This window comes from Tinamus guttatus, unplaced genomic scaffold (genome assembly GCF_059628265.1).
Source record: "Tinamus guttatus ecotype Peru unplaced genomic scaffold, ASM5962826v1 Tinamus_guttatus_pri_ptg000078l, whole genome shotgun sequence".
NCBI lineage: Eukaryota > Metazoa > Chordata > Aves > Tinamiformes > Tinamidae > Tinamus > Tinamus guttatus.
The window spans coordinates 920,235-935,413 of NW_028288612.1; the positions used below are offsets into that span (position 1 = coordinate 920,235).

General features: G+C 69.5%; 3 protein-coding genes across 3 annotated transcripts in view; 2 read left to right on the forward strand and 1 right to left on the reverse strand.

Annotated features, from left to right (window-relative positions):
- LOC148595674 (SCO-spondin-like) overlaps nt 1-6,945 on the reverse strand; it is a 38,377-nt gene extending 31,432 nt beyond the window's left edge. Inside the window, exons 1-20 of the mRNA XM_088519976.1 lie at nt 6,845-6,945; nt 5,992-6,165; nt 5,833-5,915; nt 5,152-5,325; nt 4,874-5,076; nt 4,632-4,734; nt 4,388-4,546; nt 4,226-4,305; nt 4,024-4,152; nt 3,778-3,940; nt 3,135-3,375; nt 2,920-3,058; nt 2,722-2,848; nt 2,467-2,633; nt 2,160-2,381; nt 1,884-2,049; nt 1,011-1,263; nt 521-701; nt 362-456; nt 35-291 (exon numbers count right to left, since the gene is read on the reverse strand). Coding sequence (XP_088376102.1) covers nt 35-291; nt 362-456; nt 521-701; nt 1,011-1,263; nt 1,884-2,049; nt 2,160-2,381; nt 2,467-2,633; nt 2,722-2,848; nt 2,920-3,058; nt 3,135-3,375; nt 3,778-3,940; nt 4,024-4,152; nt 4,226-4,305; nt 4,388-4,546; nt 4,632-4,734; nt 4,874-5,076; nt 5,152-5,325; nt 5,833-5,915; nt 5,992-6,165; nt 6,845-6,945 — 3,217 coding nt within the window. The remainder of the gene's footprint in view (nt 1-34; nt 292-361; nt 457-520; nt 702-1,010; nt 1,264-1,883; nt 2,050-2,159; nt 2,382-2,466; nt 2,634-2,721; nt 2,849-2,919; nt 3,059-3,134; nt 3,376-3,777; nt 3,941-4,023; nt 4,153-4,225; nt 4,306-4,387; nt 4,547-4,631; nt 4,735-4,873; nt 5,077-5,151; nt 5,326-5,832; nt 5,916-5,991; nt 6,166-6,844) is intronic.
- The window catches only part of LRRC61 (leucine rich repeat containing 61), a 275,533-nt gene that overhangs the window by 256,124 nt on the left and 4,230 nt on the right, over nt 1-15,179 (forward strand). The window lies entirely within an intron of this gene.
- Nucleotides 1-15,179, forward strand: part of LOC148595673 (uncharacterized) — an 80,035-nt gene that overhangs the window by 48,504 nt on the left and 16,352 nt on the right. Inside the window, exons 6-8 of the mRNA XM_088519982.1 lie at nt 12,454-12,879; nt 13,098-13,293; nt 13,353-13,700. Coding sequence (XP_088376108.1) covers nt 12,454-12,879; nt 13,098-13,293; nt 13,353-13,700 — 970 coding nt within the window. The remainder of the gene's footprint in view (nt 1-12,453; nt 12,880-13,097; nt 13,294-13,352; nt 13,701-15,179) is intronic.

Below are 15,179 nucleotides of genomic sequence, written 5' to 3' on the forward strand. Positions count from 1 at the left end.
CAGGCGGACGTGTCCCTGCACGGCACGGCCTCACCTCGCAGCATGTGCACCACGGTGTTGCCCAGCACCACCACCACCGACTTGGTGCAGGTGACGCCGGCGGTGCCGCAGGGCACGTTCTCGGCGGTGACGGTGAAGAGCCCGTCGGCCTCGCGCACCAGCACGTACTCGCAGTCCCCCAGGAAGGAGAAGGCTCTGCCGTCGAAGGTGATGTAGTGCGGGTCGCCCGTGGCCACGCAGGTCCCCGCGCACTGCCGGCGGCTGCAGTGCCAGCGCTGCCCGCGGCACACGCTGCAAGGGGGGACACGGGGCTGAGCGCTGGGGACGCCCACGGGAGCCGGGGGGCTGCGCGGGGCCTCACCAGGTGTTGCAGTCCCTGGCGATGGTGGCGTTGGGCGGGTAGAGCTGCCCGCCGTGTTGGCAGGGACACTCGTTTGGGGACACGCAGCGCTGGTCCTGTGGGAGCCGCCGTGAGCGCCACGCGGGGCGCCGCGCGCGGGGCCGGCATCGCGGCGCTCACCAGGAACACGGTGCCCGGCGGGCAGACGCAGCCGTCGGAGACCCCCGCGCAGCTGCCGTTGGGCTCGGCGCCGTCACACGTGCGCAGGCAGGAGCCGGCGGCGTAGAGCAGCTCCCCGGGGCAGCGCGCGGCCGGCGGGCAGGGCAGCGCGGTGCAGTTCCAGGTGCCCGCCGCGCACACGCTGCGGGAGCGCGGATGAGCGCGGCGCTCGTGGCGCACGTGGCCATCCCCAGGCCCCCGTCCCCATCCCATCCCATGCGAGCTCCTCCGTGCTCACCGCGGGCTCTTCTGCAGGCGCTTTGTGGCCGAGACGTCCGATGAAACCCTCCTATCCTGCGCGCCGCTGCAAACAGGCCTTAGGGGGGTTTCATCAGGCATCTCCCGCCACCGCTGCGGTACCAGCGGGATCCTGGCGTCCCCGGTGCGCCCAGCAACACGCACACCACCCCTGATGCCCCGGCCCCCCGCGCCGGCACCCCCGGCCACGCACCAGGTGTTGCAGCTCCTGCGGATGGTGCTGCCCGGCGCGTAGGTGCCGGCGCCGTGCCGGCAGGGACAGGCGGCCGGCGGGACGCACTGCCCGCCGTCGTCCAGCACCAGCCCCGGGGGACAGTTGCAGCCGGGGACGCAGGTGTCCTCGAGGTCGGGGCAGGCACCGGCGCCATCCAGGCGCAGGTCGGCGCAGGTCTGGCCGCAGGGGCGGCCGCACTCCTGGTGCACCTGCCCGCCGCTGCACGGCACACCTGCGGCAACAGCAGCGCCCTGAGCCCCCCATGCCACCACCTCGCAGCCCCCTGTACCCCATCGTGGCACCTTGCACCCCATGCCACTGCCTGGCACCCCATCATGGCACCTTGCACCCCTTGCACCCCATTGTGGCACCTTGCACCCCATGCCACTGCCTTGCACCCCGTCATGGCACCTTGCACCCCCTGCACCCCATCGTGGCACCTTGCATCCCATGCCCCTGCCTTGCACCCCGTCATGGCACCTTGCACCTCGTCCAGCTACCGTGCACCCCGTCCCATTGCACCCAATCCCTTCACCTTGCACGCAATCCCATCTCCTTCCACCCCGCCATGCTGCCTTGCCCCTTGCACCCATTTCTGCCACCTGTACCCATGCCAGTGTCTTCTATCCTATCACACTGCGTTGCCCCCCTTCATGCTGCATTGCACTCCGTCCCACCACCCTGCACCCCATTCTGCCACCTCCGCCCCATCATCCACTTTGCATCCCATCCCACCATCCTGCACCCCATTTCATCACCTTGCACCCCCTCCGCCATCCTGCGCCCCATTGCGCCTCCTGGCACCCGGTGGCACCCGCACACCCCCCGGCGCTGCTGGCGGGTGTCACGCACCGCAGAAGGTCCGGTTGCGCCAGGACAGGACTGCGCCCTCGCGGGCGCACTGCTGCGCGTAGGCGGCCAGCGCGGGGCACAGGCAGCGGCGCCCGGCGGCGCAGGCGCACGCGTCGTGCAGGCACAGCTGGTAGAAGGGCTCCCGCTCCACCAGCTCGTGGCAGGGCTGGGGGGACACCGAGGGACACGTCAGCCCCCTGGCACCGGACACCCCTTACCGGGGTTGCCCCGGCACCCATCACCGGGGCGTCTGGTCCCACCGAGGGGTCGCTGCACCTGGAAAGCGGAGTCGTGCAGCACGGCGCAGGCGGCCTCGGCAGCATCGCGCTGTCCCGTGTAGGCGCCGCACGGGTCGGCGGCGAAGGGGCCGCGTGCGGGGCAGGCGCCGGGCGCCCGGTACTTGTCGGCGAAGGCCGAGACGCTGGACTCCACGTCGCCCGCTGGCGTGGAGAATTCGTCCCGCTGGTCCCCGTTGTAGGTGCCGCAGAGCCCGCGCACCTGCGGCGAGAGCCGTGAGCGTCCGCAGTGCCCGTTGCAGCCAGGAGCACCGTCTGGGCGCTGCACCGCAGCGCCAGTCCCGCACCTTGTCGGCGTAGGCGGGCTGCAGGGTGATGTACGCCGCGGGGGGACCCCAGAGCACGTGCAGCCCCGCGGCCTGCAGCAGCACGAAGGCGGAGGACGCGCGGCGGATGGTGAGGCCGGCGCCGGCGAAGGGGAGCTCCACCACGGCCCCGTTCACCGTCACCTCGCCTGCGACACCAGAGCAGCAGGCGTCAGGGGCGCAGGGATGCACCCCTGCAACGAGGACACGGCCAGGACCCGCCGTCCCGACGGGCACCTGCACCACGGAGCCGCGCCGCGGTGCCCCTCACGGTGACGGAGAGGGCGCGCAGGCAGCTCGGGGGGCCCTGGCTCTCGCAGGGCTGGTGCTCGGCCGTGATGAGCAGCTCCCCATCCACGAAGTCCTGCGCGCAGGGGACAGCGGCAGCGGTCGGCGGCACGTGGAGGAGCTCGCCCCGGCCCGCGCGCCGCTCACCTGCACCAGCGTGTACTCGCAGGCGCCCGGCAGCGAGAAGCGCTTGCGGTCGAAGGTGACGTAGTGCTGCCCGCCCAGCACCGCGCACTCGGCCGGGCACCGCCGCCGCGTGCAGAGCCAGCGCCCGTCCCGGCACGTGCTGCAGGGCGGCAGGGACCAGGGCAGCCGGTCGCCCCGCGTCCCCGCGGCCGCCCGCCCCGTCCCCCCGCGCTCACCAGCGGTTGCAGCCCTGGCGGATGCTCCGGCCCGGCGCGTGCTGCCAGCGGCGGTGGCGGCAGGGGCAGGCGGCGGCGGCGACGCACTCGCCGCCCTCCAGGTAGAGCCCCGGGGGGCACTCGCAGCCGCCGGCGCAGTCGTCGCGGCAGTGCCCGTCCTCGGCTGTGCCCGCGGCCGCGCAGCTCGCCGGGCACGACGACACGCAGTCCGAGTAGTGCTTGCCGGCGCCGCAGTGTTTCTCTGCAGGGAACCAGGGCTCAGCGCTGCATGGGCCAGCGCTGGGCCGAGCCTTGGGGTGCCGGGGGGCTGCATGGGCTGGCCAGGGTGTGCGGGTGGGAGGGAAGGGTCCACGGGCGGGATTCACATGCAGCTGGTCAGGGCGTGTGTGCAAAAGGCTGGCGTGCATGTGTGCATTGCCAGGGAGTGCATGCACAAGACTGGGGTGCATGCACAAGTGCTCAGGGGGAGCACGCAGGAGGCTGGAGATCAAGTGGTCAAGGTGCACAAGCGTGCAGGTTGTGCACGCACAAGGCTGCGGGGGACACACAAGCGTGCAGGGTGTGCATGCAGGGCGGTGGGATGCACACACGCGCATTCGGCACCCAAGCGTGCCCACGAGCCGCGGCGGGCAGCAGCGCGTACCGCAGAAGCCGGGCCGCCGCCAGTCGATGTAGGCTCTCCGCTGGGCGCATTCGCGCACGTAAACGGCGAAGGTGTCGCAGACGGCGGCGGGCGGCGAGGGCCCCGCGCCGGCCTCGCGGCAGAACGTGTCCAAGCAGGCGGCGTAGAAGCCGCCGGGGTCGACCTGGGGCAGGCGGCGCAGCGAGGGGCGGTGGGACGCCCTGCACATGCACGCACACGCGTGGGCACGCTCGTGCGCGCGCTCACCTCGCCGTGGCAGCGGCTGAAGGGGCTGGCGAGCAGCTTCCCGCACGTGGCCTCGGCCGCCGGGCGCCGTACGCGGCCCTGGGCACCCGCGCAGCCCGGACCGGCCTCGGGCGCGTCGCTGCATGGGGACTGCGGCGGGCGGCCCCTGAGCACCGGCGAGACCCGGTGCCGCCCGCCGCCGTCCCCTCCTGCTCCCCGCTACCTCCGAGCCCGGGTGCTTCCAGGAGTTGCCGAAGGCAGCGGCGAGCGTGGCCACGGTGCCGTCGGGCTGCTGCAGGTCGTCTGCGTGCAGAGGGGACGCTGGACACGTCGTGGCCCGGTCCCCCCGCTCCCACTTTGTCCCGCCATCCCGCCGCGGCCTCACCGGCGGGGTCGTCGTTGTAGGGCCCGCAGAGCCCACGGGTGCCGCCGCCGCGCAGCTCCGCGCCCACCGTGACAGCCACCGCGCCGCCGTCCGCCTTGACGCGCACGCCCAGCCCGCTCTCCACCGCCACCGCGGCGCCCGGCCACCGCACGCTGACACCTGCGGGTGACATCAGTTCGCGGGGCGCCGCGAGCCCTCAGCCGCCTCTCCTGCGTGGTGTCACCCCAACGTCCCCAGCACTCACCGTTGTGCACGTGCGGGTCCCCCTCTGGCACCGCTGCCCCGTTCACGGAGACGTTTCGGCCGCGGACGGTCACGGTGTCCAGCCCGAAGACCATGTGCAGCGCCTGCACCAGGGCCCGTGAGCGCAGAGGCATGGGGGCACCCCCGGGATTGGCACTCGCCACCCCAACTAGCATCAGAGCCGGTGCGCTGCCCTCCCACCCTGGCGATCCCTCTCCCCGGGGATGCCGCGCGCTGCGGTACCGGGACGCTGCCGGTGGCGATGGTCACGGCCCAGGTGCCATCAGCAGCAGCCGCCAGCGTGTAGGCGCAGCGGCCGGCGAAGCCCAAGTGGGTCCCGTCGAAGGAGCGGTACCGGGAGCCGGCCCAGGCCAGGCAGGTGGCCGCGGGGCGCCGGGGTCCCCGCAGCGCCCCGGGGGTGGCTGGACGTGGCGTGGACGCGTCCCCTGCGGTGGCAACACGGGACGTCACCATGGGGTCGGACGGGGTGGATGCAGCCCTCGCCACGCGCCGGGACCCACCGGCGAGGGGCAGGTGGGAGCAGTGGACGCAGAGCCCCGCGGCGCCCGGCTCGCTCCAGCTGTGTCCCCAGGGCCGCCCGCAGCACTCGGCCAGGCTCAGCGCCAACACGTTGCGGGCGCCCGGCGCGTCCCGGCACTGCCAGCCCGAGAAGCAGCGCCCCAGGGTGCGGGACTCTGCGGGACACGGAGCAGCTCAGCCCCGCGCCGCCCCGCGCTGCGGCCGCATCCCGGGGTGCTCCCGCTCCAGGGATGCTCCCAAGTGTCGATGCTCTGGTCCAGGGAGGTCCCCAGCCCAGGAATGCCCTTGGAGCAGGGATGCTCCTGCTGCAGGGATACCCCTGGTCTAGGGATGCCCCTGGTTTAGGGATGGCCTTACTCTGGGGATGCTCCCACTTCAGGGATCCTTCTGTTCCAGGGATATTCCCAGTATGCAGATCCACCCACTCCAGGGACGCCTCCAGATCAGGGACGCCCCCACTCCAGGACTGCCCACACCCCAGTGATGTTCCCTCCCCAGGGATGCTCCTGGTCCCAGGATGCCCCCACTCCAGTGATGTTCCCTCCCCAGGGATGCTCCTGGTCCAGGGATGTCCCCACTCCAGTGATGTTCCCTCCCCAGGGATGCTCCTGGTCCAGGGAGAGGTTCCCGCGCCCCCCGCTCCGGGGATGCCCCGTGGCTACCTCGTGTGCAGCGGGGGCCGCTCCAGCCGGGGCAGCAGGCGCGCACCGTGCGGTTCCGCAGCACCGGCTGCGTCTCCGGGGCCCTGCGGGGCCGGGACAGCGTCGGCGTCAGGCGCCGCGGCCGAGGGGAGCCCTGCGCCCGCGTCCCCCGTCACCCACCTGAACACGGAGCACAGGGGGGTGCCGGCGGCCTGCGCCCACCGCGTGCCCTGCGGGTCCAGGCGCCAGCCCGCCCGGCCGTACTGGTAGACGCTGGCGCAGGGCACCAGCTGCTCGCGCCGCGGCGTCACCACCGCCTCCTCCGTCACCTGCTCCGTCCGCTCGCACCACCGCCTGCAACGGGGCCGCTCGCGAGGGGGAACCGCACCGGCGCCCGCGGGCGGCACCGGGACCTGCACCCGCACCGGGACCTGCACCCGGCACCGGGACCTGCACCCAGCACCGGGACGGACCTGGGCCTGGCACCAGGAACCGCACCCAGCACAGGGATCCGCACCCGACACTGGGACCCAGACCTGGCACTGGAGTGGATTTGGCAATGGGAGCCACCGCTGGCACCAGGATGGATCTGGCACCAGGATGGATCTGGCACCAGAATGGATCTGGTACTGGGAGCCAGACCTGGCACTGGGGTGGATTTGGCAACGGGACCCACCACTGGCACCATGATGGATCTGGCACCAGGATGGATCTGGTACTGGGAGCCAGACCTGGCACTGGGGTGGTCCTGGCACCAGGATGCACCTGGCTTTGAACCCGCACTTTGCACTGGGATTAACAAGGACCAGGATGGATCTGGTGCTGGAACGGACTTGGCCCTGGGATCCACACCTGGAACTGGGTTGAATCTGGCACCAGGACACACATCCAACACCAGGTCCCACGCCTTGCCCTGGGATCCACCCCTGGCACCAGGAGGGTCCTGGCATTGGCACCCAGACCTGGCACCGGGATGGGCCTGGCGCAGTTTGGGGGCTGCGCGAGGGGCAGTCGGGGGCCGGGGACATCTCACCCGTTGGTGGCTCCCGCCGCCAGGCCGAGCAGCAGGGAGGCCAGGACGGCGCCGAGTGCCCAGCCGGGGCCGCCGGCACCGCGCCGCGCTGCTCCCGGCATCGCCACTGCCGCCGGGTCCTGCCGCCGCCGCCGCCGGGTCCTGCTGCCGCTGCCGCGTCCTGCCGCTGCCGAGCTTTATATCCCGCCGGAGCAGGCGGCCCCGGAGCCACCTGAGGCTCCGCTCATTGGCGAGTCCGCCCGGTTCCCAGGGCGAAGGCTCCGGCACGCGGGGCAGATCCTGCATCCCGCCGGGAGCCGCCGGGAGCAGCGCCCTCCTCCCGGATCTGCCCTCGCGCTGCATCCGGGTGCCGCTCATCCCGGTCAGGAATGCGGCCCCCGCCGCGGCCTGGCCCCGTGCGACCAGTGCGGCTCCTGCGAGACCCTGTCCCCACGTTCCCACATCCCTGTCCCCACGTCTCCATGCCCCTGTCCCCATGTCTGCATCCTGGTGCCACAGCCCCATCCTCTGCCCCATGCCCACGTCCCTCTGCCCATGTCCCCATGCCCATCCCCGTGTCCCCGTGCTCATGGCCCTGCCCGTGTCCCCATGTCCCCTGCCGTGTCCCCCCCTCAAGCAGAAGGCAGCGGTATACAAAAGGTGGAAAAAAGGACAGGTCCCCTGGGAGAAATACAGGAACGTATTCAGGGAATGCAGAGATGCGACAAGGAAAGCTAAGGCACGTCTGGAAGGCAAGCTGGCAAGGGACGTTAAAAATAACAAAAAAAAAATCTTCAAATACATTAACAGCAAAAGGAAGATCAGGGAAAACGTGGGTCCGCTGGCGGACGGGATGGGCACCCTGGTTACAAATAACACAGAAAAAGCAGAGTTGCTGAATGCCTTCTTTGCTTCGGTGTTTACCAAGGGCAGCCCTTTAGAGCCCCAGGCCCCAAGGACAAGAGAAGAAGCTGGTGGAGAGGAAGACTTGCCCTGGGTAGAGGAAGATTGGGTCAGAGAGCACCTAAGGAACCTCGATACCCACAAATCCATGGGCCCTGATGGGATGCACCCCAGAGTGCTGCGGGAGCTGGCAGATGCCATAGCTAAGCCGCTCTCCATCATCTTTGAAAGATCCTGGAGAACGGGGGAGGTGCCGGATGACTGGAAGAAGGCCAATGTCACGCCAGTCTTCAAAAAAGGCAAGAAGGAGGACCCAGGCAACTACAGGCCAGTCAGCCTCACCTCCGTCCCCGGAAAAGTGATGGAACGGCTCATACTGGCCGTTGTCTCTGGGCACATGGAGGACAAGAAGGTGCTCAAGAGTAGTCAGCATGGATTCACCAAGGGGAAATCTTCCCTGACTAACCTGATAGCCTTCCATGATGGAATGACCAGCTGGATAGATGAGGGGAGAGCGGTGGATGTCGTCTATCTCGACTTCACCAAGGCTTTTGACACCGTCCCTCACAACATCCTCCTGGGCAAGCTCCGGAAGTGTGGGATAGATGAGTGGACAGTGAGGTGGATTAGGAACTGGCTGGATGGCAGGGCCCAGAGAGTGGTGATCAGCGGTGCAGAGTCTAGTTGGAGGCCTGTGGCTAGTGGGGTCCCCCAGGGGTCAGTCCTTGGTCCAGTCCTGTTCAATTTATTCATCAATGACCTGGATGAAGGCACAGATGCTCCCTCAGCAAGTTTGCTGATGACACGAAACTGGGAGGAGTAGCTGATACCCCAGAGGGCTGTGCTGCCATCCAGAGGGACCTGGACAGACTGGACAACTGGGCGGTGAAAAACCTCATGCAATTCAACAAGGCCAAGTGCAAGGTCCTGCACCTGGGGAGGAATAACCCCAGACACCAGTACAGGCTGGGGACCGACCTTGTGGAGAGCAGCTCTGCGGAGAAAGACCTGGGCGTCATGGTGGATGATAAGTTGACCATGAGGCAGCAGTGTGCCCTTGTGGCCAAGAAGGCCAATGGGATCCTGGGCTGCATTAAGAAGAGCGTCTCCAGCAGGTCGAGAGAGGGGATCCTGCCCCTCTACTCACCCCTGGTGAGGCCACATCTGGAGTATTGTGTCCAGTTCTGGGCTCCACAGGACAAGAGGGATGTGGAGCTGCTGGAGAGAGTCCAGCGCAGGGCTACGAGGATGATCAGGGGCCTGGAACATCTGCCCTGTGAGGAGAGGCTGAGGGAGCTGGGCCTGTTCAGCTGGAGAAGAGAAGGCTGAGAGGGGACCTGAGCAGTGTCTAGAAGTACCTCAAGGGAGGGAGGGCAGAGGACAGTGATGGTCTCTTTTCAGTGGTGGCCACTGATAGGACTAGAGGAAATGGCCGGAAACTGATACACCAAAAATTCCATAGGAACTTAAGGAAAAATTTCTTGACAGTGAGGGTGACAGAGCACTGGAACAGGCTGCCCAGAGAGGTTGTGGAGTCTCCTTCTCTGGAGATCTTCAAAACCCGCTTGGATGCAGTCCTGTGCCACGTGCTCTAGGTGACCCTGCGTGTGCAGGGGTTGGACTAGATGATCCCTAGAGGTCCCTTCCAACCCTAAGCATTCTATGATTCTATGATTCTATGATTCTATGTCCTCGTGTCCATGTTCTGGTCCCTGTCCTGTGTCCCTGTTCTGGTTTTGCCATGTCTGTGTCCCCATGCCCATATCCTCATGTCTTCAAGGTCTCTGTGTCCATGTCCCTGTCTCCATGTCCCCTTCCTGTGCCCATGCCCCTCTGTTCTTCTCCTAGCCATGTCCCTGCTTCCATGTCCCCCTGTCTGTCACCAGCCCTGTCATCAGCTCCCTGTCCCCATGTCCATGCCCCTGTGTCTGTGTCCATGTCTCCATGCCCATGTGCCCATTCCTGTCTCCCATGCCCCTGTCCCTGTGTCCATATCCCTGTGTCCTTGGCCCCATGCCCCCATGCTTGTGTCCCATGTCTGTGTCCTTGTGGGCACAGCTGTGTGCCCATCCCCATGCCCATGTCCCCATTTCCCTCTCCCAGTCCCCACGCCAGAGGCTCTGTCCATGTTACCCCGTCCTTCTGCCCACAGCCCCTGGTCTGTGTCCCTGTCCCCATTTCAGGCCCATGTCTATGTCCCTGTGCCAACATCCTCATTCCAAAGTCCATGTCCCCTTGCCCACACCCATGTCCCCACCCCTGTGTGCAGGTCCCCGTGCCCAGTGTCCTCATGCCCATGTCCATATCCCTATGCCCATCTCCTTGTGTCCATGCCCACCTCTGCATGCCTGTTGCTCCATGCCAACGCCCGTGTCCCCATGCCTGTATACATGTCACTGGGCCCTTCTGCTTGTGTCTGCATCCACTTGTCCACATTCACATCCTGTTCCCACGTCCCCATCCTGGTGCCCAGGTCCCCCATGCCCATATCCATGATTTTGTGTCCACAGTCCTGTACCGATGCCCAAATCCCTTTCTTGGTGCCCAGTGCCCACATCCTCATGTCCATGTCCCCATCCCAATACGTCCGTCCTGGTGCCCACATCTTACCCCGGTGCCTGCGCCTCTGTGTCTGTGCCACTGTGTCCCTGTCCCCATCCAGGTGCCCATGTCCCCATGCCCACAATACCCTACAGCCCTGTGACCGTGTGTCATCCGTGTCCACCTCCCTGTGCCCACAACCTCATTGCAGTGCCCACAGTGTCCCATCCTTGGGCCTACATTCCTGAGCGCTTGCCCATGTCCCTGTGCCCATCTCCTCATGTCAGTGCCTGCACCCACGTGCCCCCATCCCCATGCCCATCTCCATGAGCCCATCCCAGTGCCCACATCCTGCTGTCCATGTCACCACCCCAGTGGCCACATCCGCATGTCCATGTCCCCATCCCGGTGCCTCCATCTTGGTGCCCACATCTTTCCCCTGGTGCCTGTGGCCCCGTGTCTGTGCCGCTGTGTCCACGTCCCCATCCAGGTGCCCATGTCCCCATCCTGGTGCCTGTGTTCCTGTGCTCACACCCACGACCCCGTGGCTACATCCTCATCCCAAGGGCCCGCATCCCGATGTCCTTGTCTCTGTGCCCATGTCCCTGTGGCCACATCCTCCTCCTGGTGCCCATATCGCCGTGCCCCGTCCCGGTGCCTGTGTCCCTGTACCCCCACCCCGTGGGCCTGTGTGAGCGGGGCCGGGGCAGGGACCAGAGCCAGGACAGGACCGGGACCGGAGCTAGGGCGGGACTGGAGCCGGGGCGGGGGCCGGATCGGGGCCAGGCCAGAGCCAGAGCGGGGCGGGGACCGGAGCCGGGGCCGGGGCGGGGGCCGGGGCCGGAGCCAGAGAGGAGCCGGGGCCGGGACCGGAGCCGGAGCGGGGCCAGGACGGGGCGGGGGCAGGAGCCGGAGAGGAGCCGGGACCGGAGCCGGAGCGGGGCCGGGGCCGCCCGCGGGGCCGCCGGCAGCCGCAGTCCCGCCCGGGGCTGGCGGAGCGGCGGGGCCCGGTTCGGCTCCCCGCGCCGCGGGGCAGGTAGGGGCGGTCCCGCCGCGAGGCCGCGGCGATGGGCGGGCGGCTCCGCGTCCGCCCTCCCTTCCCGCCCCGGGGCGGGCGCTGCACCGGGGGCACCGGGCACGGGGCGGGGGGAGAAATACGGGGGGGGGGGAGGGATGGGGGGCAGTGGCGGGGGGGCTGCGGCAGAGCGGGAGGCGCCTGAATGGGGAGGGGGCTGGAGGGGGGGGGCGGAAGGGGGGTCCACGGAGGGGTGGGGGGGGATGTGGGGTAGCAGGGAGGGCCGGGGGGCAGGGGGGGCAGAGGGGAGGGCCGGGGGCGCCGCTGCCCCGGCCGCCTCCCGCTGCAGGTCCCCCCGCAGCGCCGGGGCGCGCGGAGCCGACACTGCGGTACGGGGAGCCGCGACGCCCGCGCGCAGCGGGGAACCCGCGCCGGGCCTTCCCGCGAGCACCGCGAGCACCAGGAGCACCGTGAGCACCGGGGCCCAGCCGCACGCGAGCGGCCCAGGAGCTGCAAGTGCACATGGAGGCACCGGGATGTGCCAGCTCAGGTGGGCACGGGGATCGGGGTGCACCGGGACACAGCGCGGGCCGAGGGTGCCGCTGCGGCGATGCCCCGCGTTGCGCCCGCCTTCAGGGCCGCTCTGCCCGCAGCGGGGCTGCTCGTGCCCAAGGCGGAGGCGCCGGCCGAGGGCGCCGTGGAGGAGCCGCAGTGCAGCGGGGTGCGCGCTGAGCGCGGACGCGCAGGTGAGCGGGGACGGGGCGCGCAGAGCACGGCCGCACGGGTGAGCAGGGACAGGGTGTACATGGAGCATGGCCGCGTGGGTGAGCGGGGACAGGGCACGCGCTCTGCATGCGCTCGGAGCGGAGCGGGGCCGCACCGGTGCTCACGGCCCCCACGTGCCCCCCGCCCCACAGGCTCCCCCTGGCTCATCCGCGTGGTGAAGGTGGAGGAGGAGGAGGAGGAGGAGGAAGGGTGGCCGTGCAGGCCGGGTGCCTTCGCCAGCACCTGCAAGCCGGAGCCGGAGGAGGACGCGCTGGCGATGGGCTACATTGCGCTGCCCACGTTCATCCCGCCGCCTCGGCTGCTTGAGCGGCCCGACAGCCCCGGACGCTGCCCCCAGGCACCGCTGGAGCCGCAGGTGGCACCGGGGGGCCGGGCCGCCCCCGAGCGCCCGTTCGCCTGCGCCCAGTGCGGCAAAACCTTCGGCAAGAAGGCGCACGTGGAGCGGCACCAGCGCACGCACACGGACGAGCGGCCCTTCCCCTGCGCCCAGTGCGGCCGCCGCTTCCGCCAGCAGATCCACCTGCGCGCGCACCAGCGCACGCACACGGGCGAGCGCCCCTTCCCCTGCGCCGACTGCGGCCGCCGCTTCCGCAAGAAGAGCCACGTGGAGCGGCACCGGCGCACGCACACGGGCGAGCGGCCCTTCGCCTGCGCCCGCTGTGCCCGGCGCTTCGCCCACAAGCAGCACCTGCTGCGGCACCAGCGGCTGCACGATGAACCGGGGCCCCCTGCACCGTCCGGACCTGCCCCGGCGCTGCCGGGAATCCCCCCTGCGCTGCCAGGACCTGCAGCTGCCCCAGCGGAACTGCCCGTGCTGCTGGGACCCCGCTCCGGTGCCACCGGGACCTGCCGCTGCACCGCTGGGTCCCCCTGCACCGTCGGCACCCCCTGCGCTACCAGGACCCCCTTCTGCATCTCCGGGATCCTCCTCTGCATCACCGGGACCCCCTGAGCCATCAGGACCCCCCGCACTACCGGGACCCCCCCTCTGCAACTCTGGGATCCCTCTCTGTGCCGCCGTCTGCCGAGCCCAAGCCCTTCCCCTGCCCCGAGTGCGGCAAGAGCTTCGGCTGGAAGAAGAACCTGGCGTCGCACCGGCGGCGGCACCGCGACGGGCGCCGCTTCGCCTGCGCCGAGTGCGGCCGCGGCTTCGGCGACAAGCGGCAGCTCACGGCGCACCTGCGCGGGCACCTGGGGCTGCCGCCCTACGCCTGCGCCCGCTGCGGCGAGTCCTTCTGCCGCTGGGCGCAGCTGGCCGCGCACCGGCGCGCGCACGCGGGCGAGCGCCCTCCTTCGCCTGCGCCGAGTGCGGCCGCGGCTTCGCGCGGCGCCAGCAGCTGCTGCGGCACCGGCGGGCGCACGCGGGCGAGCGCCGCTCCGGCGCGCGGCCCTTCGCCTGCGAGCTCTGCGCGCGCCGCTTCGGCCGCAAGGCGCACCTGGCGCGGCACCAGGCGGTGCACACGGGCGCGCGCCCGCACGCCTGCGCGCGCTGCGCCCGCCGCTTCAGCTCCAAGACCAACCTGGCGCGGCACCAGGCCGTGCACACCGGCCACCGGCCCCACGTCTGCACCCGCTGCGGCCGCCGCTTCAGCAGGAAGAGCCACCTCGCGTGCCACGAGCGCACCCACGGCGGCACCGCCGGCTGAGCCGCTGCGCGCCGCGCACGGCACCGGGATGGGGCTGGAGACGGGCGCTGCCGGCGGCCTGGGGCTGCCCCTGTCCCTGTGCCCTCCCTGCGGTGCCCGTGGCCTCGGCTCCGGTGCGTCCCTCTCCGGCTGGACCGGGCTGGGATCCAGGCCCCATCCCGAGTCCTGGTGGGCGCCGCGCGGCACTGAGTGGGTTGTGGCGGGGCCGGCTTGGCAAAGAGCCTCGGTGCCAAAGTTCTGAGACCCCGCATGCACGGAGCGATGCCGGCGGCGGGGCCGTGCCCCCCAGCACAGCGCGTCCCTGCGGTGTCTTGGAGCCCGGGAATGCCAGCGGAGGCAGGGAGGAGCGGGAGCTGCCGGAGCAGCCGGGCTCCGTCACCCGGCCCCAAACAGGGTCGGGCCCCTTTGCCCGGGGGTGCCCGTCGGGCTGCAAACGCCAGTAAAGAGCAATGGGACCACGTGGCAGCGACTCCGAGCTTTCCTGGGGGAGAAGGGGCTGGACGCCGTGTCCCTGCGGGAAGAGCCCCCATCCCTGCCGCTCCCATTCCCGGGAATGACCCTGGGAGCGCCGCGTGGGCCGGGCCGGGGCGGAAGCGCGCGGTGCCGGCGGGAAGCGCCTCCCTGCCGCAGGAAGCGGCTGCTGATTCAGCCGGCGCAGCGGATCCGCCGCCCGCCCTGCGCTTTCCTGCCGCCGGGAGCAGGGATCGGGTGTGATCCCTCAGCCAGATGGGAGCAGGGAGTGGGTGTGATCCCACAGGCGGCCAGGAGCAGGGATCGAGGTGTGATCCTGCGGGCGGCCGGGAGCAGGGAGCGGGTGTGATCCCACATCCAGATGGGAGCAGGGATCGGGTATGATCATATATCCAGACGGGAGCAGGGATCAGGTGTGATCCCACATCCAGATGGGAGCAGGGATCGGGTGTGATCATATATCCAGATGGGAGTGGGGATCGGGTGTGATCATATATCCAGATGGGAGCAGGGATCAGGTGTGATCCCACATCCAGATGGGAGCAGGGATCGGGTATGATCATATATCCAGATGGGAGCAGGGAGCGGGTGTGATCCCACATCCAGATGGGAGCAGGGATCGGGTATGATCATATATCCAGATGGGAGCAGGGATCAGATGTGATCCCACATCCAGACGGGAACAGGGATCAGGTGTGATCCCGCGGGCGGCCGGGAGCAGGGATTGGGTGTGATCCCACATCCAGATGGGAGCAGGGATCAGATGTGATCCCACATCCAGACGGGAGCAGGGATCAGGTGTGATCCCGCGGGTGGCCGGGAGCAGGGATTGGGTGTGATCCCACATCCAGATGGGAGCAGGGATCGGGTATGATCATATATCCAGATGGGAGCAGGGAGCGGGTGTGATCCCACATCCAGACGGGAGCAGGGATCGGGTGTGATCCCGCGGGTGGCCGGGAGCAGGGATTGGGTGTGATCCCACATCCAGATG